The sequence below is a fragment of the Sceloporus undulatus genome, chromosome 4 (assembly GCF_019175285.1).
Source record: "Sceloporus undulatus isolate JIND9_A2432 ecotype Alabama chromosome 4, SceUnd_v1.1, whole genome shotgun sequence".
Lineage (NCBI taxonomy): Eukaryota > Metazoa > Chordata > Lepidosauria > Squamata > Phrynosomatidae > Sceloporus > Sceloporus undulatus.
In genome coordinates, this window is record NC_056525.1 from 127395487 (window position 1) to 127421566 (window position 26080).

At 40.9% G+C, this 26080-nt stretch overlaps 1 protein-coding gene across 1 annotated transcript; it reads left to right on the forward strand.

Annotated features, from left to right (window-relative positions):
* The first annotated feature begins 638 nt into the window (after positions 1–638).
* LOC121929038 (P-selectin-like) lies at positions 639–26080 on the forward strand. The gene is given in 14 exon segments (XM_042464360.1): positions 639–754; positions 4823–4895; positions 5161–5550; positions 10609–10716; positions 15021–15206; positions 17123–17308; positions 20521–20594; positions 20597–20638; positions 20640–20677; positions 20679–20707; positions 20889–21071; positions 23712–23897; positions 25612–25797; positions 26058–26080. Coding segments are annotated over 14 exon segments (1755 nt in total). The 5' UTR covers positions 639–703.

Sequence of the window (26080 nt, forward strand, 5' to 3'; positions counted from 1 at the left end):
CTCCTAATTTGGTGTCATCTGCAAATTTCATAAGTATGCCCCCAATTTTGTCATCCAAATCATTGATAAAGATGTTGAATAGCACTGGGCCCAGGACAGACCAGCACATTCATCAGCATAGATGTTAAAATGTCAGGAAGAAGCTCTGCTAGAACATGGCTAGTGGCCACATAGCCCGAAAAACTCACAAAAACTATGGATGCTGGCCATGAAAGCCTTCGACTTCACAAAGATGTTAAAAATTATGCAGGAGAAAAATGGTGATGATGTTAGAGTTACAGGCCTACATTGTGTCTGAGATGTTGTCAGTTAAGATGGTATTGATGGATTTCAAGATCATGGCATACAAGAATGGCATTGTCACAATCCTAATTAGAATGCAGAATCCACAGTGTAGGGTCAATATGAATATGCGTAAGAGAGCCAGTGTGGCATAGTGGTTTGAGTGTTAGACTACTACTGTGGAGATCAGGGTTTGATTTCCCACTCAGCCATGAACCCCTGGGTGACCAGCATTTACAAAAGACACAATTAGATGCACAAACTGCCAAGGACTTATTGGCATGAAGTTTTGAGAGGGAGGTACAATGGGGAAGGCAATAGGAAAAGGATGCAATCAGCCTCTCTACACTCCAGAGGAAGTGCTGGCACCACAAGGCTGTGCAGAGGAAGGAGGAAGGAGATGTGATGCTGATGCCTATCCATGCAAGGAGAGGCGTGCAAGGGAGAAATCAGGGGATCTGCATTGAAGATGGTGAGTCCACCTCCTTCTCTATACACAGAAATGCCAAAGGGTTAAACTTGGGGGATAAAGTAGCAGAAGCTTTGCTGTTTGCTGTACCTTGGGACAGGTATAGCAATGAAATACAGTAACATTTGGGAGAGCAGTTTCTCTACAGGTGACCACATGGTCTAAATGGCTGGAAAAGGGACCAGCATTGCTTGGGTTAGGCAGCTCCCAGATGATTTGGACATAAGCAGCAGGACCAATGGTTAGGGATTATGGGAATTGTGTTCTGAAAAAGTTCTCTGTCCTTGGTTTAGAGATAATCCAGGCCAAACAATGGTCACTATAGTAAGAAAATGTATTTCACAGCACTGGAGGACTGTAGAAGATATCACCACTCTTTGTATGCTTGTAACTTAGTGCTAGTGGGGACTAACACATTACAAACATGTAACTGTAATAATTTTTCCAAATAGTTCTGGAAACTACAATTTTTGGTGGTGCTGAGCATTCTCTCTGAACTCCACTGCACAGAACTACAGTCCTTAGGAAAGAGAGAGGTGATGTTTATTCAGCTGGGTTAAATCTCTGGTTCATGCAGTCCCTGAGATGCTTGGAGAATTAACTCCAGCTATCACACAGGGGGGGAAATGGGAGTTTAAACTGTCATTATCTTGGGAATGTTGTGTGATCACGGGAAGATTTTCACACACATTGCGATTAAAGAGGACCTATACTGGCAATAACCAGGTAATAATCAGCAACAAACCATTCATGGATGTTCCCTGTGAATGATTTGTTGTTGGTTATTATCTGGTTATTGCCAGGATAAGTCCTCTTTAATTGCGATGTCATGTGAAAATCTTCAGCGTGATTGTGTGACTTTCATGAGATAATGACAGTTTAAACCCTTGATTTTCCCCATGTGATAAAGTCCAAAGAAAATTCAAGATAACCCTCTTCTTTAGCATGCCTCTTGTCCTACAGCTGGATTTGTGTCCTGAACTTTCAGGGATTTAAACCTCCTTCTCAGGATCTCCAGAAAAGTATGATAGAGTATCCTTTTTTGAAAGATATTTTGCATTTGTTAAGTTGAAAGCTTTCATGGCCGGCATCCATAGTTTTTTGTGGGTTTTTCGAGCTGTGTGGCCATGTTCCAGAAAAGTGTCTTCTTGACGTTTCGCCAGCATCTGTGGCTAGAAGATGCCAGCACAGATGCTGGCGAAACGTCAGGAAGAAACTTTTCTGGAACATAGCCACATAGCCCAAAAAACCCTGGAAAAAAATCTATATTTTGCATTTGCTCTTCTCTCTCTACTCTATCTTCTTTGCCACCAGTTATAGCACCAGAGATACAGCACTTACTCTTACTGGCTAGGTATTCTCCTTTAGCCCTATCATGGGCCACTAGGCTCTATCCTTACCTTACTAGGCACTGGTGGCATGAGATCACCCTTTCATTGCCAGGCTTTGACATCTGATTCTCAGTATCTAATGGCAGACCATCTCATTCTCTGGAGTTGCATGCTTAAATGTAGCTGGGATAATATAGCCGAATACAGTGGGGTTTATGTCTGGGAAACTATGATGTTAGCCTTCTCGTGGTCTCTAAGTAAGGGGACAGAATGAGGTAGAGCTGGATTGGCCTGGTAAGAGTTTTCCTATTAGCCCAGCCCCCTGCCTATCAGATTCCATTCTGAGGTATGAAATACAACTACTGTAGCCTCTTCTCTGCTACCTTCAGGGATCACAAGGCTCAACCTGCTGATTTGTCAAACACCATTTCTTGCCTCCCAGGCACCGTACTTCGAATCTCCTTCCTTTTATCATTTTCATATTTGACTATTTATTGATTTATTGTTATCATTGCTTTCCCCTGTTCTTGCCACTGCAGCACAAGGACATTGACTTCTTTGTTATTGTGCAGCACCTAAGGCATGATTGAGATTGCATGAAGGTGAAAAAAACAACAACATTGGCTTACCTTGTGAGATGTTTGTTTTCAACGATGGGAGTGAAGGTATCCTGAAGAAGTGGGTTGGTATTCTATGACTCGCTCTGATGCAAGCAGGAATTTAGATTTTAATTTGAAGAAGCCACCACTAGATGGAGCCAACCCCCTTTGGTAGCCTCAGTTGATAGTAAAGCCTCAAAAGATAGCCAACAGGCTATCTAACAACCATTATATCAAGAGATTCTTAAGGGCAACTACGCTTATCAAGCCTCCTACCGTTCATCGTTACCCGAATTGGGACCTACACACGGTACTCATGGCACTCACTCTTTGAGACTCTTAAAAATATAGACATTAAACACCTCACATGGAAGGTCCTGTTTTTGACAGCTATCACCTCTGCCAGAAGAATCTCGGAACTTGGTGAACTATGCATATTCAGACAAGACTCTGTGTTATTAAAACTAGACCCTACCTTTATGCCCAAGGTAAACTCTATCTTCCACAGAACACAAGATACTCTGCCGTCATTCTGCCCTCACCCTAAAAAAGACTTAGAGAAAAAGTGGCACACCTTAGATGTCCGGAGGGCCATACAGACATATATTAAAAGAACTCAACACTTCCGCACCACCGACAGTCTGTTCATTTCCTTTCACAAAAACTCCATGGGCAAAAAGGTATCATCAATGACACTCTCCAAGTGGATCAGAGCTTGTATTTCAACTTGCTACTCTCTATCAGGTTCTCCCAACTTAGGTCCAATCTATGCACACTCCACATGCAGTGCATCTACTTCAGCTGCCTTTTCCACCAACGTTTCTCTGGCAGAAATTTGCAGAGTGGCAACATGGTCGTCTTTATCCACATTTGTTAGACATTACCATCTCGATGCATCTCAGTCCTCAGAAGCTGCATTCGGGAGGAGGGTACTACAGGCTGTAGTACCAAAATAGCTAGCCCTTTCTGCTTGAGATCCCAACCTAGAGGAATTAATTATGTTATATCCCACTTCTTCAGGATACCTTCCTCCCATCGCTGGAAAAATAAACATTGGCTTCCCTTATGAGATGTTTGTTTTCAGCGATGGGAGTGAAGGTATCCTCCCTGCCCTCTATATGGTGCTGATCTCCTGGCAATTAGTTGAGGTGATGATTTCACCTCAGGCTGTTATTCAGTTATTTCAAAACCACTTGCATTGTTGTTCAAATGGTTTATATTATATTGTTTTTCTATACAGTAGTTGTTATTTCTATACTATTTCCTCGGCTTTACTATCAACTGAAGGGGGTTAGCTCCATCTAGTGGTGGCTTCTTCAAATTAAAATCTAAAGTCCTGCCTGCATCAGAGCAAGTCATAGAATACCAACCTACTTCTTCAGGATACCTTCGTCCTATCTCTGGAAAAATGAATGCCACTAAATAAGAGCATAGTGGTCACATTTATATCATATGCTTATTCCAAGGATCTTAGGAGAACGTGCATGTTGGGGGAGTAACTGTATCTGTTGCTTATCCTCAACTAACATTTGTAAGGTAGGCCAAAATGAGATTTTGGACATTATCAGATAAGGGAAATTGGAAGTATAATCTAATGGCAATCCGAACACAATCATGGGGTTTAATGTTATTGCATGATAGACTACCACACCCAATTTCGGGCAATGGGAAGTCAGTCCGAAAGCAATCATGGGGTTTCACATTATTGCGTGAGAGGTGATCACATGCAATTTCGGGCAATGGCAAGCTATTTTCGGGCAATGGGAAGTCAGTTCGAATGCAATTCAAATTCACATAAATTTGCTGAACTAGCGAATTCACGTGAATGCGTTCTGGCCCCACTTTCTTTTCGTTCAAAATTAAAAGAAATCCCTCACATGTGAGAAACTCCACAGTGAAATAACCTTTATGGATAAATAGGATATGGATCCAGGTATATGCCTGTTCTGTGTTGGCTGGTCATTATATTGTACTGTATGAGCTGCCATAGCATGTTATGATGTGCCTATATAATGGTGGCTTTCTCTGAAATTAAAATTTAAAAATTTAAAAATTTAAAAAAATTACTAGTGATGGAAGAATCGTTGTTTGGATTCAGTGCTCATGGTTCTTGAATTGCAATCTTTACTTTTTCCTCAAAGGGTGTAACCAGTGGAAGATTCTGGAGTAGATGGGCAGATGAACACATATTGCTGTTGGCTGTCATCAGTTGGGGTAAGTATTCATAAAATTTACTGAAACAACCCCTACTGAATTTCTACCTGTTATGAATCTTTTAGAATAAGAAAGCCTTATCTGTTAACATAAGTGGAAGTGCTTCCTTTTCTGGGCAAGGACATGATATTCTGTTGCACACTATTGAGGATAAATGCTAATTCAATAGTGATTGAAATAACAGTAATACAGTTATATTAATCACTGTTAGCAAGTTCAGGATATTGTTTGGAGCCTTTCCTAACTGTGTTTGTTGCTATGGCAGGGCTCCTGTTTCTTGCAGATGTGGAGGCCTGGACGTACCACTATGGGGATAAATCAGACCTGACTTGGGAAGAAGCAAGGATTTTTTGCCAGACCTGGTTTACTGACCTGGTAGCAATCCAAAACCAAGAAGAAATTGCCTATCTCAATGCTGTTGTGCCTTACTATACAAAATACTACTGGATTGGGATCCGCAAGATTAACAACACTTGGACTTGGGTGGGAACCAACAAGATCCTGACAAAGGAGGCTGAAAACTGGGCTTACCGAGAACCTAACAACAAAAGAGACAACCAAGACTGTGTTGAGATTTATATTAAGAGAGATCGGGAGGCTGGAAAGTGGAATGATGAACCTTGTATTAAGAAAAAGCGGGCATTATGCTACCAAGGTAATGAAATACTCGATATTGTGTTTTATGTTAAAGCTACCTGAAATTACCAATAGAATCTTATAATGACTTACCCAGAAGTAAATCCAAGTGAATTTTATTGACTTAACTGAAAGCATGAAAGCATGCATAGGATTGCTGCCTGAATTCTACTTATGCTGAGTCCTAAAATAGAGATAATTTCCAATATTTAAGGCACAGAATAATCAATGTCTTAAACAATGTGTTTAGAGTTGGAAGGGCCCCATGTTTTTTAAGACATCCAGAGAAAGACATCCCACCACCTAACTGCTTGGTTCCTTTGTTGAACTGTGCTTACTATCAAGAAGTTCTTTCTAATTTTCACGCATAATGTGCCTTCCTGTAACTTCAAACCTTTAGATCTGGTCTTTCCCTCTGGGGCAGCAGAGAACAAACCTGGCTCCTCCTCTCTGTGATAACTCTTTAAATATTTAAAGAGGGGAATCATACCACCCTTTACAGTCTGAACATGCCCAGCTCCCTCATAGAATCATAGAGTTGGAAGGGGCCCTGTGGGCCATCAGGTCCAACACCTGCTCAATGTAGGCTCTCTAGCTAAAGCATGCCCAACAGGTAGCTGTCCAGCCACTTTTTAAAGATGTTCAGATGGGGAGACCCCACCATCACTCTAGGCAATTGGTTCCATTGCCAAATTGCTCTTACCAGCACAAAGTAGTTATATCTTATTGGCCAAACAAAATAGACTAAATACATAATGCAAGCTTTTCAAGCTCCATTGGCTTCTTCACAGGTGTACATTTTATATTAGATTTGGTCCTGTTGTAGTTCAGTTGTTCTGGAGGGATTTCAATGCAGGCAAAGGCCACTTCCTTTCTTGGCTATTTTTTAACCAGAAACAAAGGACAGGTAATGAAATGTCAACTTCGTTAATAACTTCATTATTAACAGAAAAGTAAATTTTATTATCTATTTTTTATTGATCTTTCTCCCTGGTCCCCACACGACCAAGCTAAAGCTTGCATGATATATTTTATATGTTTTGGTTGGCCAATAAACTATCACTTGTTTGTGGCTTTTGTTGTATCTTATGATTCTTCCTAGTCCTACTCTTCTCTGAACCCACTCCAACTTGTCTATATCTTTTCTAAAATGAGGTGCCCAGAACTGAGGTCTCACTAGTGCAGAATATAGTGGGACTATCATTTCCCTTGCCTTGGAAACTAGTTTTTATTAATGCAGGCTAAACTTTGCCATAGTATCACACTGCTGAGTCATGTTCATCTTAAAATCAACAATAATCCCAAGGTACCTTTCATATGTACTGCTGCTAAGCCAAGTATTTTGTAGCCTAAATGTAGAACTTCACATGTGTCTCTATTGAATTTCATCCTATTAGTTTCAGTCCAATTTCCCAGTCTATCCAGGTCCTTTTGTGTCATGTTCCTATCTTCTCATGTGCTATCTCCAAAACCCAGTTTTATGTCATATGCAAACTTGATAAGGATTCCATCTAACCCATTATCTAATCATTGATAAAAATATTGAAGAATGTCAGCCTCAGGACAAAAACAGGCAGCTCTCTACTCTTCTTCTCCTTCTCCTTCAATGATTCTTCTGTTGTACATATCCCTTTTCATTACTGTCTGTCTCTGGTCTACTGTGCCCTCCTCATTTCATCTCTTCACTCTCCTTTCTTCTTAAGTGCTTACTCTCTCACTTCTCTGCTTGCCTCTGTGTCCAAAAACTATGGTTTGTCTTTTCCCTCTTCCATGTGTCCCCACCACTCTTTAATGTGTTTTTAGTTTTGTGTCATTCTTTCCCTCTGCTCTTTCACCACATCTCTCTTTCCTCTTCCACTCCCCTTTCTCTCATGTTTTACAGTACAGTATATGCTCTCTCTTTTCTCCTGGCATTTTCTGCAATGACAAGCCTTCCTTTCCTATGCTTATAACTCTTCACCATGACACTGTGCACCATGGGCTTCCATTTCTTACTCTGCTCCTTGCTTCCTGTTTGTTGCTGCCAGTCTCACTTGTAGCTTGCCAAATGTAGCCACTGCCCAGTAGTAGAGGGTATGAATAATGTAGCAAAATAAAAAATAAAAAATGGGGAAAAAACCCAAACCCCATCCATATCATTGTCCAGATTTACTGGGAGAAAAGGCTTTACAAATGAATAATTCATCAGTATATTTGTATCTGCACATATGTGCATATGTAAGTATAAATATAATAAAAATATTTTTGGGGAAGTGCACTTTCAGCCATGCTGGATTTTTTTTTTAAGTATATGCCAGAGGGCAACAGCTCATCCTAATCCATGTGGCCAAGACAATACTGGATAACATGCAAATGAGAGTCCCATGCACACTGCTGGCATGTCCCCTTACTCCAGTTTTACGTTTGTGTGTGCTTTGCAAGACTAGTTCAGAGTTGGAGTATAAACACCAGCATTGTTTGCCAGAGGTTAATCTGGATCATAATTACACTCTTCCCTCAAAATTTGTGGAAAAATCACAAATAACAAAAACACTATGATTTTACCTGAGAGAACACCTCTTTAGAACCTCTAGGTCCTCCAGTGCAACTCTGTGGTCAACATCTGCCAGGCATTGACCACAGAATTGCACTAGAGGACCTATAAATGTCTAGTGGAGTATTCTCTCTAGGAATGTCTAGATTCTTCAGTGTGACTATTGGTTAAAGTTGACCATGGAGTTGCTATGGAAGACCTAGATATTCTTAGAGGCCCTGTTTTCACTAGCCCTTTTGCTCTGGATAGAACTGGGCAGATCTGGTTGCCCCCATACGAAATCTGCCCGGAAAGAAGTTAAAATCATAGAATCATAGAATAATAGAGTTGGAAGAGACCACAAGGGCCATCTAGTCCAACCCCCTGCCATGCAGGAAATCCAAATCAAATCATCCCCGACAGATGGCCATCCAGCCTCTGTTTAAAGACCTCCAAGGAAGGAGACTCCACTACACTCCGAGGGAGTTTGTTCCATTGTCGGACAGCCCTTACTGTCAAGAAGTTCTTCCTAATGTTGAGGTGGAATTTCTTTTCTTGTAGCTTGCATCCATTGCTCCAGGTCCTAGTCTCTGGAGCAAGTGAAAACAAGTCAGCTCCCTCCTCAGTATGGCATCCCTTCAAATATTTAAACAGGGCTATCATATCACCTCTTAACCTTCTCTTCTCCAGGCTAAACATCCCCAGCTCCTTAAGTTGTTCCTCATTGGACATGGTTTCTAGACCTTTCACCATTTTACTTGCCCTCCTTTGGACACGTTCCAGTTCTGACTACCCTTTACCTTGATCGATGCAATTTGCCCCTCTGAAGTTCACATTTGCAGTACCGCTTTAAAATGGAGCCTCCTTTGTTGTCAATTAAATTCACTTCCATTTTCGTCAAAGGTGACGTAACCTACAGCCATTGGCCAACCAAATGGATGCTTTCCCCCCTCCCCCTTTTAAAAAAACCTGGCGGCAGTGTGCACATATTCTGTCAACTTGTCAAATTTAAAAACCTCCAGGTGTGTGTGTGTGTTGTGTGTATTTGGGTCATTTGGGAGCCCTGGTGGCACAGTGGTTAAATGCCTGTACTGCAGCCATTCACTTGAAACCACAAGATTGCGAGTTCAAGACCAGCAAAAGAGCCCAAGCTCAACTCAGGCTTGCATCCTTCCGAGGTCGCAAGACTGTTGGGGACAAATTAGCTTACTTGCTAATTAGCTTATTTGCTGTTCACCGCTATGATCTTTGGAATAGCGGTATATAAATAAAACAAATTATAATAATTATTATTATTATTACAGATTATGGCAATCCTAAAACGACCCCATCCTGCGGTTTTCTTGGCAAGATTGGTTCCGAGGAGATTTGCCATTGCCTTTCCCCTGAGGCTGAGAGAGTGTGACTCCCCCAAAGTCATGGGTTTCCACAACTTTCCCTCTGAATGCGAGCCTCTAGCTTCCCCTTTGCTTCCAGCCCAGCATTTCCTCCTCTTTGGAACCTCTTCTCTTCCCTTCCCTTCCCTTCCCTTCCCTTCCCTTCCCTTCAAGGCCAATGGCACCGCTGAAGCCCTTGCCTCCCCCCCATGCCATCCTCTTCCCTTCCCCTCCAGCCCAAAGCATGCGCATAATCTGTCACAATAATAATAATAATAATAATAATAATAATAATAATAATAATAACAACAACAACAACAACAACTTTATTACGGCCATTTGGCCAGCACAATAATAATAATAATAATAATAATAATAATAATAATAATAATACCACCCCTAAGAATGCCTTCTCTGCATCCTCTTTCTTTGCTTTCCCTCCGATTGCCACCCCAGAATGCCTTACATACACATATACCTATGTAGCAAAAGCATTCACACATTGTATCAATTTGCCAAATTTAAAAGGAAACACAAGCATTCGCATATTCTGTCACATACACACACAAAAATAATTTTTTAAAAATGCCACTTGCAAAGTGACCTGCCGTGCCGGCAGCAAACAAACGAAAGGGAAATGTAGCACAAGCAGACACATTCTATCAACATGCATCAACCTGTAGAACAAGCATTCGCATAATCTGTCCAAATAAAATTACAAAAAAGGAGAGAGAGAGAGAGAAAACGCTGCTGCCCTCCCTCTGACCTGAATCCCTCTCCTGAACTTGACCTTATCATGAGCGGGGCCAAGTTCACATTTGCCGGCAGCAGGGAAGAAACTGGTTTTCCTAAAGACACAAATAATCCACTTTTGGGAAAAATGCTCTAAGGGGGATTTGCCCTGGATTGGGTGTAAAAGACCCTAATTCTGATGTATTTAAACTGGTGCCAATGGGAACTTCCGACTTTTAATCCAGGTCACAATTCGGTACAAAAGGTAGTCTGAATGGCCCCAGAGAGAACATAATAATAAAATCCACCAAAGTCAAAGCTGCAAATGTGGAGGGACAAGTGTAATCGGAAGCAGAGTCAGGAAAGGCTCAGAGGATGATGTGGTAGGTTTTTATAATGGTTTACGTTTTTGGAGTAGCAATATAATGAATCTAATCCGGTTCTGTTTTCTCTGCAGCTTCTTGTTACCCTTCTTCCTGCAGTGAGCAGGGTGAGTGTGTGGAGACCATTGGGAACTATACCTGTCAATGTTATCCTGGCTTCTTTGGCCCTGAATGTGAATATGGTGAGTCTGGAGCAAATCAGAATTTTCCTCTCATTGTGAATTGCAGGCATGCTGTAGGGACAATGCTGATTTTGATCACAGTGTAGAGAAGGAATTGAACTTCTCTTCCTTCCCTATGTCACCAGCTGTCTGACTCAAGCGTCCTCATGAAGGCTGTTTCTTTCTTTAAAAAAAACACTATGCAAGGGCAAACTATGTGACAAACACCTAGTCTGATCTTCAAGTACTGTAGTACATAGACAAGCATCTGCTTCTGCTTTGTATCTTTCTCTGGGAACTGGTTGAACTGAGCAGTGGCTTAGTTATTTTTGCCATGAAAAACTTGTTACAAAGTTGAACAGTTATCCCCTTTCGGGCCGAGGAATATTTCCTTCCAGCTTTTGCTTCTTATTGGTGTTCGAGTCTTGTTACAAGTAGAATCAGCATTAGATAGCCAGTGGCATCACTAGGGTTGGTGTCACCCGGTTTGGTACTTTATGGTGTCACCCCCTCCACTGACCTCCTCCTATACCACACCATAAAGAATTTTTAATAATGGTGGGGTTTTTGCACTAATGGTCTCCTAAATCATAATTCCCATATAACACTGAATGTAATGATAATAGGTGTGACATAAACAATAAAAGGTAAAGGTATTCTCTGTTGACAAGCTTGTCATGTCGTGTCTGACCATAAGAGGTGGTGCTCGTCTCCATTACTAAGCTGAAGAGCCAGCATTGTCAGAGACTACTCTGTGATCATGTGGTCAGCATGACTGCACAGAACACTGTTTACCTTTCCACAAGAGTGGTACCTATTTATCTACTTGCATTTGCATGCTTTTGAACTGCTAGGTTGGCAGAAGCTGGGACTAGTGATTGGAGCTCACCCCATCATGCAGCACTTGGGCCTCGCACTGCCAACCTGCTAATCTTGCAATCAACAAACTCAGTGTCTTAACCACTTGAGCCACCATATTACCAACATTAAAATTATACCTTTAAATTACAACATCATATGCACAAAATAAATGTGTTTGCATATACATAGTTTCATGAGGTTAAAGTGAAAATTGGGTAAAATGTGATGTTTTAAAAGAAAAAAACAAAATTGTAAAAAAATTAAAATAATTAAAATAAATTTTGAAATTTGGAATTTTAATTTTTTAAAAAGAATCTGAGGCCTATTTTTTCTCCTCCAACTGAACCTCACCCCACTTACACCATCTCTTGCAACAATTTAAAGAGATACAGATGAATGCCAGAGCCAGTTTCTGCCCAAATGCAGATATTTGAGGAGCAGTGGTTTACCTCTGATAGATTGGCACCTGGTGTGGACCTCACCCATCACACCCCTACTGATGCCACTTTAGACAGTGTCATAGGCTTAGTTAATATGCTATATTGATGTGATAGCACTAGACACAATATGCGTAATAATCTGCAACTATTTACACAGCGACTTAGAGGCTCTACAGCAGGGGTAGGCAACCTGCGGCCCGCGGGCCGGATGCGGCCTGGCAAGGCCTTGGGACCAGCCCCAGCCCGGTCCTGCCACCGATTGCCGCCGGGGCCTTTGGGGGGGCAATTGTCTATAGAAGCCTCAGAAACATGCATTTATATTAACATTTTTTAAAAAAATCAGCAATTTTTTTCACGTGTCCTCCATTTTTTAAAAAAAGTGTCTTCCATTTGAAAATATTGTCCTACATTTGTCCTGGTTTATTTATATATTTAATTTTTAAAATAATTTAATTATTTATTTTTTGGCTTCGGCCCCCCAGTTGTCTGAGGGACAGCAACCCGTCCCCCGGCTCAAAAAGGTTGCCTATCCCTGCTCTACAGACTGGCACTTTGTGCCGACCAGTAGGTGCGGTGCGGGCTGAGCGTCCGGACATAGGACCAGGGTGGCATCTTGGTGCGCGCCTGTTTACGTGGTGCATGCCATGATGACACTCAGCATGCACAGTGCCCAAATGGTGCTGCACACAAGGGTTGTCATCATGGCATGCGATGGATCGGGGCCTCAGTGGCCACAGCAGCAGCCCTGAAGGCCCCAATCAGTTGCTTTTCCAGGCCTTGGGGAAGCGGCAAAATGCTTGGGAAGCGGCAAAACGCTCGGCCCCTTTTTCTTCTATATCGCTGCCGCAGCCATGTAAAAGCAGTGCCATCGATACCTGCAGCAAAAGGAGCTCCATTTCGGAGCTCCTTCTGGCGCTGCTGAAAGGGTGCCACAAGCGCCCTGCAGTGGCACCAGGATGTCACGCCCGTGCTGTGCTGTTTGGCTGCAGTGCGGCCGTGATATCGTAATGGTGGCGTCCATGTAGACAGGGCGCTGCCATTTTGACGCTGCGATTACGTACTAGGGTTGCGGGTTGTCTGTAAAGGACGCCCCGAGGCAACCCTAGCACATATACAGGCTGGCGCAAAGCACCGGTCTGAATACCACCATAATTTGCCAAATTAGGCAGAAACAGGAAAAATAAACTTACAATTGGGTTTAAAGGTAAATTGGGCTTCCCAGAGGTTTCCATGGATCTGATTCTTTTGTAGAACACAGCACCTGCTCCCAAGTACCTTAGGAGTTTATCAGACAAGGGAAATTGGAAGTATAATCCAATGGCAATCCGAACACAATCATGGGGTTTAACATTATTGTATGATAGACTACCACATGCAATTTTGGGCAATGGGAAGTCAGTATGAACGCAATCATGGGGTTTAATGTTATTGCGTGATAGACTACCACACACAATTTCAGGCAATGGCAAGCTATTTTCAGGAAATAGGAAGTCAGTTCGAACGCAATTTGAATTCACGTAAATTTGCTGAACTAGCGAATTCACATGAATGCGTTCTGGCCCTACTTTCTTTTCATTTGAAATTAAGAGAAATTCCTCCCGTGTGATAAACTTCTTAGTCTAGCATGAAAATATATTTCAGGCAAATTAGATAATAGGCTTTTTCCTGCTAAGTTCTGTCATATTTTAATGCTCTGCTGTGGAATCTGGGAAGTCTCTAGATCCACCAAATTTGCCCACCTTGACCTAGCAAGGGAACACATCATCTAAAATCCACAACTTTATTTTCTGTTCCTTAGGTGTCCAGTGCAAGCCATTAAATATCCCTACTCATGGAGACTTGAGCTGCTCTCACATGTATGGGGACTTTCAGTACCAGTCTACATGTAATTTTACATGTGTAGAGGGCTTTGTGGTGGCGCAGTGGTTAAATGCCTGTACTGCAGCCATTCACTCGAAACCACAAGGTTGCAAGTTCAAGATCAGCGAAAGGGCCCAAGCTCGACTCAGGCATCCATCCGAGGTCGCTAAAATGAGTACCCAGACTGTTGGGGGCAAATTAGCTTACTTGCTAATTAGCTTACTTGCTGTTCACTGCTATGATCTTTGGAATAGCGGTATATAAATAAAACAAATTATTATTAATTATTATTATCAGCGGAGCAGAGACTATTGTGTGTGAAAAATCTGGAGAATGGAGTTCCCTGGTGCCATCATGCCAAGATTCAGAGTTTCTTTCTTCCTAAATTCCAATTTGGCATCCCTGCCTCAGAAATCAGTAGTGTTTAGAACGTACAATGCATAAACTGGAGGGTTCCCCATATAATTTGTTATCAAGGACCAGCATCAAAAATATCTGAAAGCTACTGTTAACCTGTGCATTTAAATTATGCAATTGTGATTATTTTCCATGGTATATAATTTTCATCTTGAAACATTGCAAACTACTCTTGTTAGGGTTATTGGATGTGTTGTTGCTTGTGATTTGCAGACCTTGTAAACCTTCATCACATGTAGAAAAGAAGCAGATTATGCTTCTCTTGAATAGCGATAAAGCAAGCGAGATGTTTTTTAGTTGTTTAATTGGAGCATATCAGGAAGCAAAGAGTGGAAGGGTATCCAAAGGTTAAAGTTAAGATATACAATAAATGTTAGAGAGGGGAAATAATTACACATGCTCATTTAACTGTGTAATCCGATGTGTCTGCTCAGAACTAAGACCTAATGAGTTCAGTGGGCCATTGTCCATGTTAAGTGTGCATAGAATTGCAGCCTAAATAAATTATTCTGAAACTTATTAATCTGTATCTATTGAAACTGTTTCCCAGATATGCTATGTCAGTGTTGGGAAGTGAGAGGCTGTGATGCTGATAGGGAGAATATTTAGGAATTGTGGTCTAGTAATCCTTCTGGTTCAGTTTACAAACACAATTTATTATAAAATAATTAAGTATAAATACTTGGGCAGCTGCTTTGTGGAAAGTTTGGGGTTCTTCCTTATACTCTTTCTTATTTTATTTTTTAGTGAGGCAATGTCAGGAAATTGAGTCACCCAGAAAAGGAACAATGGATTGTGTAAACCCAATTGGTGACTTTGCTTACAGCTCCACATGCAGTTTTTCTTGTGACCCCGGCTTTCAGCTCATTGGCGCCAATAATTTACAGTGCAGTGCATCTGGCCAGTGGAGCTCCCATGTACCCTTCTGTCAAGGTACATTAAAACAGCTACAATATCTAATTGTTTTCAATATGTCTACTTTCTTTTTCTCTTTAAAATATTTATTCTGCACACCTAGATCTCATTGTAGCATACAATAAAATAAATTTAAACAATTTAGAACAATTTAAAAGTAAAACTGCAAAAGTTACTAAAAGTGTTATAAATGACAAATACGCAGGGGTAGCTGTGTTGGTCATTTAGCAAATTCAAACAAAAAACCACCAAACAGTGATACCTTTATTGGCCAACCAAAATGTGTAATATACTTGTTGCAAGCTTTCAAATTTCCACTGGCTTCTCTATCAGGCAAGATGTTACAAACCAAACAGGAGGAAAAAACTGGGGATCTTAGTAAGATGCCTGCATTTTGTTGTTTCTGTCCTTAATTAAGATGGTATGAGGAGAGTAAATTTTGCAGGCTGGCTCCTCCTCCTTCTGGCCATGTGGGAATTGGGAATTTAACAAAGTCCAGGAAATTTAAAGTCCATGGAGTGCAACCCCACCAAGAGGACATTCCAGGACCCAAGAAAATAGTGTAACAGCAAAAACCATGTCTGTGGTACATTCTGCCACGTGATGTAAACACTCTGAACTTTATCGCACAGCGTTCTGAGAACGTTCTGCGAACCTAGTGGGAACAGAATGCAGCGTAATTTACCGCACGTCTCTGTTCTCATAGGGTTCCAATTCCGACCTCAGAGTTTCCTATCTGTGTTCCAGGGAGAGAACGATGATGAACAGTTCTCTGCAAGCTGTAACGTTCTCAATCGTTCTCAGACCGGTCCAGAAGTTTGTGCAGTAATCTTATCCATTCCTACTTCTGTTCTCTCATTCCTCCATCTCCTGATTGCCTTAACCAGTTTCCTTCTCTGTAGTACTCCCTTGTCCTAGAGCGTCAAAACATGTTTATTGCTCTTCCAGATATGATGCGGTGCCCTGTTTGAAAAAAGGAACAAATGTTTTTCCTCCAAACCTAGCTGATACATTCATCTCCTAGCATTTATCATATATATTTATATATAAGGCTTCTGCTTTTCTATAATTATGCATGTTGTGTATATGGATTGATAGATAGATATAGATCTATATCTATATGTTTCCATTCACATAGATATACATACAGATAGATAGATAGATAGATAGATAGATAGATAGATAGATAGATAGACGATTTATTTACGTGCAGAAAAAGTACATACATATATATATATGTGTGTTGTTTTTTTCTGCACATATATATATATATATATATATATATATATATATATGGGAAATGCTGGGAGATGAATATATGTGTAAATGGATATATATGTATTCATATGTATTTAAAAGATTGATTGAAATTGATAAGTATTATGTTTAAATGATTCAATATATAAAAGCTAGATTAAAAGATATACCCACTGTAATCGGCATATCTATATGAATACATGGATATAGATTGATATACACTGCTGTAAAGACATAGACGTTTTCCGGGTCAAAGGGACAATAGAGTGATGATGTCTTCACCAAAAAGAATATGTATGTGCAACAGCGAGATGATAAGATAACGATATGGTAACATTGTCTTGCAAAAGGGAAGTAACTGTGCGGTATAATGCATTCCTGTAACTTTATCAACCCGTTATAAATTCTTGAATGCAATGAGTCTCGTTCCCAGAACATTTCCTCTCATAACGTTTCAGGGACAGTATGAGAATGTTACAGGCTCCGATGTGATAAACTTCTCAGTTTCGTTCTCCAGGCTGAAAGGAAAAAAACAACAACTGAATTACCACCAGATTGACACAATATATTAGTACATAACTACAGGAAACTAAACATCTCTCTCAAATCACTTTTTCCTCTCTTAACTGTTGTCTGTCTGCAGCCGGATTAACTTGTCTACCTGCTTTCTTTCTTAGCTGTTCAGTGCAAGCCTCTGCAATTTCCTACTCATGGAAACAGCACCTGCTTCCATATTCATGGGGAATTTCAGTACCAGTCCAACTGCACTTTCCACTGCAATGAGGGATTTCTTTTACTTGGAGAAGAAATGATTCGGTGTACAGCACAGGGAGAATGGACGAGTGCAATCCCAGTTTGCCAAGGTTTTGTGCTTTTCTTACACCAGCCTCTTGCTCACTTACAAGTTGTTTGTCAGAGTCAGACATCCACAAGAATCAGTGATTTAGGGACAGTGATTCAGGACACTGAGGAAGAATATTTTTACTGCTTTATGTTTTGCACTGTGTATTGGGATCAAAACAAAAGAGAGAAAAGGGACTGCTGTGCATGTCGCTTGCATATTGTTACTTTTCCCCACTCCTCAGATTGTAGTACTTACCCTTTGAGGGGTGGTCAGTGGAGGCTGATTGGTGTCCTACAGTAGTTAAGAAATTTCTAGCATAAGCTTTTATAGACTACAGTCCACTTCACTGGAAACATTGAGTGAAGCCTCTGTGGACAGACAGACATACAACTGGGGCAGCAGGCCAAAGTATGATGTAATACTTATTAAATGGAAATGTGAAACATGTTTCTGTGTTGATAAGTATTGATTTAACAATGGTTGTAAAGAATAGTTAAAAGTGCAAAGGTGGGCAACTAGTTTTGTATACAAGCATAGAAAAGCAGGTAAACATATAGTGGAGGAAAATCCAGGGACTCATTCCATTGCAAATCCAAGTGCCAACACTGTTCTCACATCTATTCTGGCAGCAGCATTACAAGACCTAATAATATAATCCACAACATCACATATGCTTTCACATGCTCATCCCATGCCATCCTATGTCAATAATTTTCCTGTTCACTCTACACTGGACAAATAGGACAGTCTCAATGAAAGACAATAAATCAAAATCTGACATTAGAAAAATAAAAATCAAAAACAGTTGTAGAACACTTCAGCTTTCCTTGAAATTTTATCTCAGACCTCCAGGTAGTATCTCTTGAAAAAAAAAATTAAGGGAATACGTATTGGAAAGTGAAACAGTTGAATTAGGTCATATTCACAAACTCCAACCCATTAGCAGTGGTTTTAGCAGAGACAGTATTTTTGGCATGCTACCTATAATAAAACTATTTTTCATCACAGTTTTACACACAAAATGATTCTCCTCAAGCCTGCTTTATAACATTTTACTGGCCCTGAACTCATACCAGTACACTAGAGAAAGATTTTGCACTGTACTGCAAAGGCAGCTTAGTTGGGTGGGTAGCAATGGCTGCTGAGTCAAGGCCTTAGTCCTACAAAAAGAAAGGAATTTTACTGAGAAGCAGAAGCCCAAGGCAACAGCAACAAACACCAATCTCTTTGTCCCAACTGTTAGCTTACTGAGCTTGAACACAGTATTCTGAATATGCCAGTGTAAACTTCACTCCCTCTGATGGCAAAAACAGATCAGGATGAGTTAGAGCTGCCTCTCCACTGGTGAAGAGGAACTCTGTTTAGGGGTGAAGGACATGTCTTCAGAATAGTTACTATTGTGAAAGACTTCAAACTGAGGCGTTTCAAGCATTGAATGGGAACAGTTTTGGATCGTCTGGATCCAAAGCACTTCTATTTCCATTAAATGCCCCCTCCATTGCTTTCAGAAGGGGGAGTTTCCCAAATTTAAATCTATCTGCCTGAGTAGTCTCTGAAAGTGGTGGGTAACCTGCCAATTTGCTCCTACCCCATTCTAAGACTTTTATTACAGCATGCTAGAAAAGCAGAATTTTAACAGAATAAAAGTGTCTTTGGCTGGTACTTATCACATGACATCATGGCTGTCCAGTTACTGCCTTGAATTCCATTTGTTACTGCAGTGCGCCTTTTCATTCATGGGCAAAACTCATGAATAGGTTCTAAATCTCACTGCTATTCCATTACTGCCTTTGTGCGATAGGTCCCTTCCACTGCAGTTCTGCTTCTCAGGCAGTCACATGGTGTGAGCGAATGTGATTCAGCTCTTCTGCCCCTCTGCCTCACAGTGATCACAGCTGCCAACAGCTTACCTAAGTCAGCTGCTATGTACACATTCACACAGCAGCCGGATTTGGGAGGGCATTGGTTGCCACGATTGCTCATTTCTCTCCTTCCTCCCAGAAGGTGGAATTTAGCAATGTGGAAAACAGATCATGCCACCATTGGCCACCAAAGCACTATCATGGGGAAAAGTGTGATAAGAAATAATGCCAAACTGGTATGCTTCCATTCTTAAACTAGCACGATTGTGACAGTTGGCAGGTGTGTAAAGTCTGTAGTTAGAATGGTCTAGGTTCATTCTTCTCTGCTTTTCAAACTGGAGCCTGTTGTTGTTTTCGCACAAAGAATAGATAAGAATTAGTAATGTTTTCTGACTTCGTCAAAGTCTTCCTGGGCCATTTTATTATTTTTACAACAGTTGTATAACATAGCAAAAACCAACAAACAGGAAAAAAAAAACCCATTCACTATTAAAGGAAAGTGGGGAGGAATGGGAATACGTGGTTTCCAGGAAGCACAATTTGATACAATGGGAAATTCTTCATTAATGTTTGGTACAAGTGTAAGATGTTAAAAAGATGAGGAAAAAGAAAGGAATATAGATAGAATGTCAGTGAACCGTTATGTCATAAGAAAGTCAATAAGATAAAGAGATATAAGCCCAAAATGCATAGGCCAAATAAAGCCGCTTTCAGCCTCTTTGTGAGTATGGCGATTAGATGAAACAACCCCCCCCCCCCAAGCAGCCAGAAGCTGCAAGAGGTCAAAAGGACTGAATTAAAAAGGAATCGATTTGAATGGCATCCTGGCCAGCACAGCTTGGGACTGTAGATGGCAGCCCACTTTGGGAGCAGGCTGTGCAGATGTCGTGGTCCCAGCCCAGTTGTGGCCAAAGGCCGCTCTTCACCCCATAGACTGGTACTCATAAGGAAGTAAATCTGAATAAATCGGTAAGAATGGTTAAGAATGTAAGAAGGTGAGAAAAAGTGAAATAGAAGGAGAGTAATGGAAGAGATTAGAAAGCTCAGGAATGGAGAAGGAAAGGAGGTTACAGAAGGAGATGATGATAGACGGAGAGATAGGGGTTGAAATGTTAAGAAATCGGTGTAAATCATGTGCTAAGGAGAAGAATATAATAGAGCAATACAAGAATTTTTTGGTCTTTTGTGATTAATGTGGGGACTGATTATGTGAATATGAATAAATATATTATTTAAAATATCTTAAAAATGTATCTTAATGAAACTGTTAAAAACCCACCTATCTATGCAGTGATTAGAGATAACTGAGGCGGTAGAAGCATTGGGACTAAATACAAATAGTGCCTTGTTTTCCCCTCTCTTATTCCAGCTATTGAATGTCCCAAACTGAATAGTCCTAAGAATGGAGAATTGAAATGTTCTCATCTATATGGAGACTTCGATGATATAGTTCCAAGTGTACCTTCTCGTGTAATAAAGGATTTGTTACGAATTGGAATGGAGCCGGTTCAGTGCACAGCCCTGGGACGTGGACCAGGAAACACCCTTGTGTGAAGGTCAGTGCTCACAGTGTGGTGACAGGTACTAGATAATAGGAATAGTCTTCAGTAATTAGAGCCATTGGCTCATATGCAGGAGGGGATAACTGGAACTAATTTAAGGCATTCAATTAAAAAAAAGGTGAAGTCACCTAATCTGGACATTCTTAGTTCATAAAATCAACCTTTTCACCTTCAGCCATACAGTGTCACAGTCTGCAGAGGCCTGAGAAAAGTCGATGGGACTGCTCTCATCCCCTTGGAGTCTTTGCTTTCCATCCACCTGTGCATTTGCCTGTGAGCCCGCGTTGCCTTAACTGGACAAAGGCAACCCACTGCTTAGCAACTGGGAACTGGAGTGCTCCCATACCTATATGTCAGGGTAAGGTTCATTCTTTCCTGGTCCATTTTTGGGATCAAAGTCAACCCCTTACAGAACTGGTTGGGTCTTACAGACTAGATATCTTAACATGGCTGCCATATAGTAACAATAGCTCTTCATTTCCCCCCCAGGAGTGCTGTATATATCATGTCATGCTAAACTTGTCCTTTCCAGTGGATGGCATAACCTAAACTGCTGCAAATGCATTTCCCCCTACTAGTTCTTTCTTGTTCTAGTTATCGAATGTGAAAAAACTGCATTCTCCTGAGAACAGAGACTGAAGTGTTCTCGTCATATGGAGACTTTGCCTATAGCTCTAGCCTTATCTCTATTGCAGTGGGGGGTTTGGTGCAATTGGAAAAGGCAGTGTACAGCCATGGAGAGTGGACTCAAAAACCACCTTTGTGTGAAGTTCAGTGCTCAGTACTCTTTTGAATCAACTGAGAAAATCATGCTCCTATAGATGGAGAGAAGTTAACAGCCAATTACTTTTACACAATTGGATCCCTCTAATGTAATACTTGTTGACAGCAGTGCCCACACACTAATACATTTAATTATTTATTAGTTACACCTCTTCCACCTTTCTTTTTAAAAACTCAAAGTAGGCCAAACTGGCCAATCATGTCCTAGTTTTCATTCTGTGAAATTTATTTTATTTTTATTATTAATTATTATTATTATTATTTGTATCTCGCCCTTTTCCAGAACTGGGACTCGTATGTTCTCAAAATTTTGATGAATAAGTAAAATGGAAAGATTGTTACAGTTGAGTCCTCTACAGCCTGGATAAGGGAGCTTTGATAAAAGTCAATGTAAATATACCTGGACACAGGTGGCTCATTTATATATCAATAGTTGACTTACTTACATCCCAATCCCGCCCTTCATTGGTTTTATCCTAACCTGTATAATTTACTTGGAGAAAGATTTTCTGCCAATAAAATGAACTTTTACGTAGATATGATCATGTACATGAAATCTAGCTCCAAAAAGCCATGATATGAACTATGTATAGGCCCACTGAGTAAGTATTTTCTTTGAAATAAGAAACACTAAGAAATTTCCTTTTACTGTTGTTGAAGTAAGAGATTATTTCCTGCCAAATGTTGTGTAATTATTTTAGTTGGAGTATTTGCTTAATTGTCTTTCTAATGTGGATGTTGTCTAAAAGAACACATTACTAGGTGTTTGGTTTTTCAAAAACAAGGGGAGCTGTGTTGTTGCGTAACACAATTTACAAATTCCCAGTTGTGGGACAGTATACTTATTAGGCGCAGCCTAAAGGATGTGAATTGGTTTAATGTTATCAGAGAAACTGACGAAAATGAATTTGTTGACTGCTGGGTAGAAATAACTTATTGGGCCCTCAAGGAGCATGCAGAGTTTGCCCGTAAAGACCCCATTTACTTTGAGATTAGTGCTGCTGTCTAGGTGATTGTCTATATGATGCAATAATTGAAAACTATTTTATGTGCAAAGATAAGTTTCTATTTTCAGAAGGAAACTGGTCAGAAGGAAGGAAGAGGAAGGAGTGGAAAAAGAAAAAAGAAATGGCTACTTCTTTGATCGTGTAAACAGCTGCTTCTGAAAACTTCTCACTCTTGGGAAAGAAGGAGAAGCATGAAGTAGTACTCATCAACTTATTTGAAATAGGATACAGTGCAATAGCAGTGACTAAGTCAGTAGAAAGTAACTTCCTAGACATGTCCAAAGGGTTACTTTGAGGATAGAAACACGGAAATAGGACGGGTTACAGGCAGCGCCCAATTATAGGAGAACTCTCTCGATAGGAAGAAATCCGAAGTAGTCTCCTCTTAGTTATGGTTTAGATCTAATTTAGAATGGAGAGTGAAGACTACTGTTCTGTTTGTGGAATGATTAATATTCTGAACCTTTGAATAAATGTTCAAAGTAAGGAAAGAAGACTTGCTTGATTTCAGGAGTGATGGGGCGGATAGTCATTGTAGTCCTCAAATGGAGCACAGGAGGAGTATTGTGAGTTCTGCAGGGGTGGCAGGGGGTGGATTGGACTGGATGGCCTTGGGTCTTTTCAACTCTATGATCCTAGATTACATGTTGCTTCTGATTTATTGTGAGGTAAGGGGTGCACCTGCTCTCTTTTATTTTGTTGTTTACAGCCTCCCGCCATATCGGTGCCGTTCCGGATCCCTCCGCGTAAGGCGAATTCCGCCTATGCTCGAGCCCCATTGGAAACAATGGGGCTCATGTGCGGCAGTGTGGGGGCGCGCGCGCAGGGCGCAACGGGCGCACGCGCCCATTCAATTGAATGGGACGCGCCACCCTTTCCGCCCCACGCGCACCCCGCGGCTTGAGCGCATATGCTCAAGGCCGCGTATGGCGCGCCCGTGTATGGCGCGGCCGCGCTGTACAATGTATTAGTTACATTCTGCTTTCATTGCTGTTTTTATTTGAATGTTTATTTTGTTATTATTATTATTATTAACCTTTATTTATGAAGCGCTGTAAATTTACACAGCGCTGTACATACAATCTTTTTAGTTAGACGGTTCTCTGCCCTCGAGCCTTGATGATTTGGTAGGCAATGTGATGCTTATATAACTATATAAAGTAAATAATTCACAATGTAAGATATAATAGTTGTGCTTTCCATTTTAGCTATCCAATGCCCAGCTCTGGAAATGCCAGACAATGGTAAGGGAAACTGCTCTCATCCCTATGGACAATTTGCATATAATTCCAGCTGCATCTTCTCCTGCAACTCTGGCTTTCAGTTAATTGGAGCACAGAAACTGAAATGCATGGATGAGGGGAAATGGACAGGAGACGTGCCCATCTGTGAAGGTATTCTTGCGTAAATGGAGTGGGCAGTAGGAGTTCCTCCCATAAATCAGATCTCAGCTGATTTCCAAGGGTATATGTCTTGTGGCTGTCACAAGGGCTGCAGGTGTCAAGATCTGCATTTTGTTCAAGATTTTTTTTAGAAAAAACACAGCTTTATTTTCTTTAGACAATCTACTATTCTAGTTTTTCACATATTCATACAAGGCTTGACCTTTCATTAGAAACTAAGGGTATGCAGGGAGTGTGGACTGCACTTGATGACACCCCAGAGGGGCAAGTATATCTCGTGGGGCTGTATACCCGATGGGACTGGCGTGGCGGCTAGGTGAGCAAGAAATGATGTTGCATCCCTTTCTTGCTTGCCCAACAGGTATGCCAGGTCACAAACAACCCTCTGAGGCCATAGCACTGTCCCCCGCAAGCTCCTGCTGCTGCTGGAAGGACAGTGCCTTCTGTTTGGACTCCAGCATGGTTGCAGCCATGCCAGACTCCAAATGGCACTCCAGAAGATGTAGCACTAACCCTCCAAAGAAGCAGCTGATGCTGGAGAGGACACTGCTTTCCATTTTGGCCCTGGCACGGCTCCAAAATGGCCCTCCGGAGGCTGCAACAGTCTGCCCCCTGCTCCCTCCCCGCACCTAGTGACACCAACTTCAGGAATGCCATTGGTCACGATTAAGAAAAAGAGCCCTCCCTCCAGTTCATCTGCCTTGGTCCAGGCCTCGCAGGGAGAGAAGAACTGCTGGACCTGATCCCCTCCCGCCACCATTCCCTTCTCCTTTTGTATTGTGTCTCTTTAGACTGTAAGCCTGAGGTCAGGGAACCATCTAATTATTATCCCCTCTGTTGTAAGACACCCGGATTCCCAGTGATTGGGTGGCATATAAATAAATCCTATTATTATTATTATTATTATTATTATTATTATTATTATTATTATTATTACTATTACTATTATTATTATTAAAGGTGTTACAAGATCTCTCTAAATACTGATTCTATTGACTATCATGGCTATATCTTTGAATATATTGTTCATTGTCAAGATTGTATCCAATTTATCTTTGCTATTCCTAGTGCTGGTTATGATTTACAAAGCCCTACACAGCTTAGGTCCAGATTATTTGAGAGACCATATCTCCTCATACAAACCTCCTAGAGCCCTAAGATCTTCTGGGGAAAGCTTTCTCTCGGTCCCTTCACCATCACAGGCTCGCCTGGAGAGATCCTTCTTGGTGGCTGCTCCTGCTCTCTGGAATGCCCTTCCATGAGAAGCAAGGCTGGCAGGCAAAAATGGCTCTGTTCAGGCAGGCTTTTAATGTGTAATCATGGGATGGGTTTTATATAGGATGGGTATTGTATTAATATTTGTAATTGTATATTGTATTTAGCTGATGTTTTAATTGTTTCATTGCAATATGTTTTTTAGAATTTTTATTTGTGAGCCAAGTCAATCCATCTTGTTTAAGATACCATTAAAAAAAGCTTTTATACTTGTATCCATTCAAATATCATAATTGAATAAACTACTTCATTATCGCAATAGAAGTCTTGCCTTGGGTAAGGATAACATAGTCATCTGGAAAGTTTGATATAAAAAAGTATTTACCTACATATTTCTTTCATCATTTGCTCCCTCAGCATTCTTTATTTATGTATCTTTGTCTGTAGAGAAATTCTAGTCCTTTCCCCTAAAGTTTATCTTCTTTTCCAGCTTCCAAGTGCCCAGTGCTCCATGCTCCAGTAAATGGACAGTTAAACTGCTCTCATCCTCATGGACACTTTGCGTACAATTCTACATGTGCCTTCTCTTGTAATACGGGATTTGTACAAGTTGGATTGGAGGTGCTTAATTGTATGGACCTGGGAGAGTGGACAGGATCAGTACCAGTCTGTGAAGGTAAAATGAATAATCTCTTGAAGGCCTATATTGGTGGAAAGACAGGATATAACTGGCTTGATTGTGTTAATTTATGTGAACTAAATGTTTTTGCCCAGTAATATTTTCCAGACTCTGTTCACTCACTTAGTAACTGTATAAGATCTTTTTTTCACTGGATCCATTGCATATAGCTGCATTCTACATGTATTTTGAATAATTTGTACTCCCCTGTTTATCTCTATGGGGCCTTAAGATCTTCTTCCACATCTCTTCTCCAGTTTCCATTTATCTTTCTTGGTGA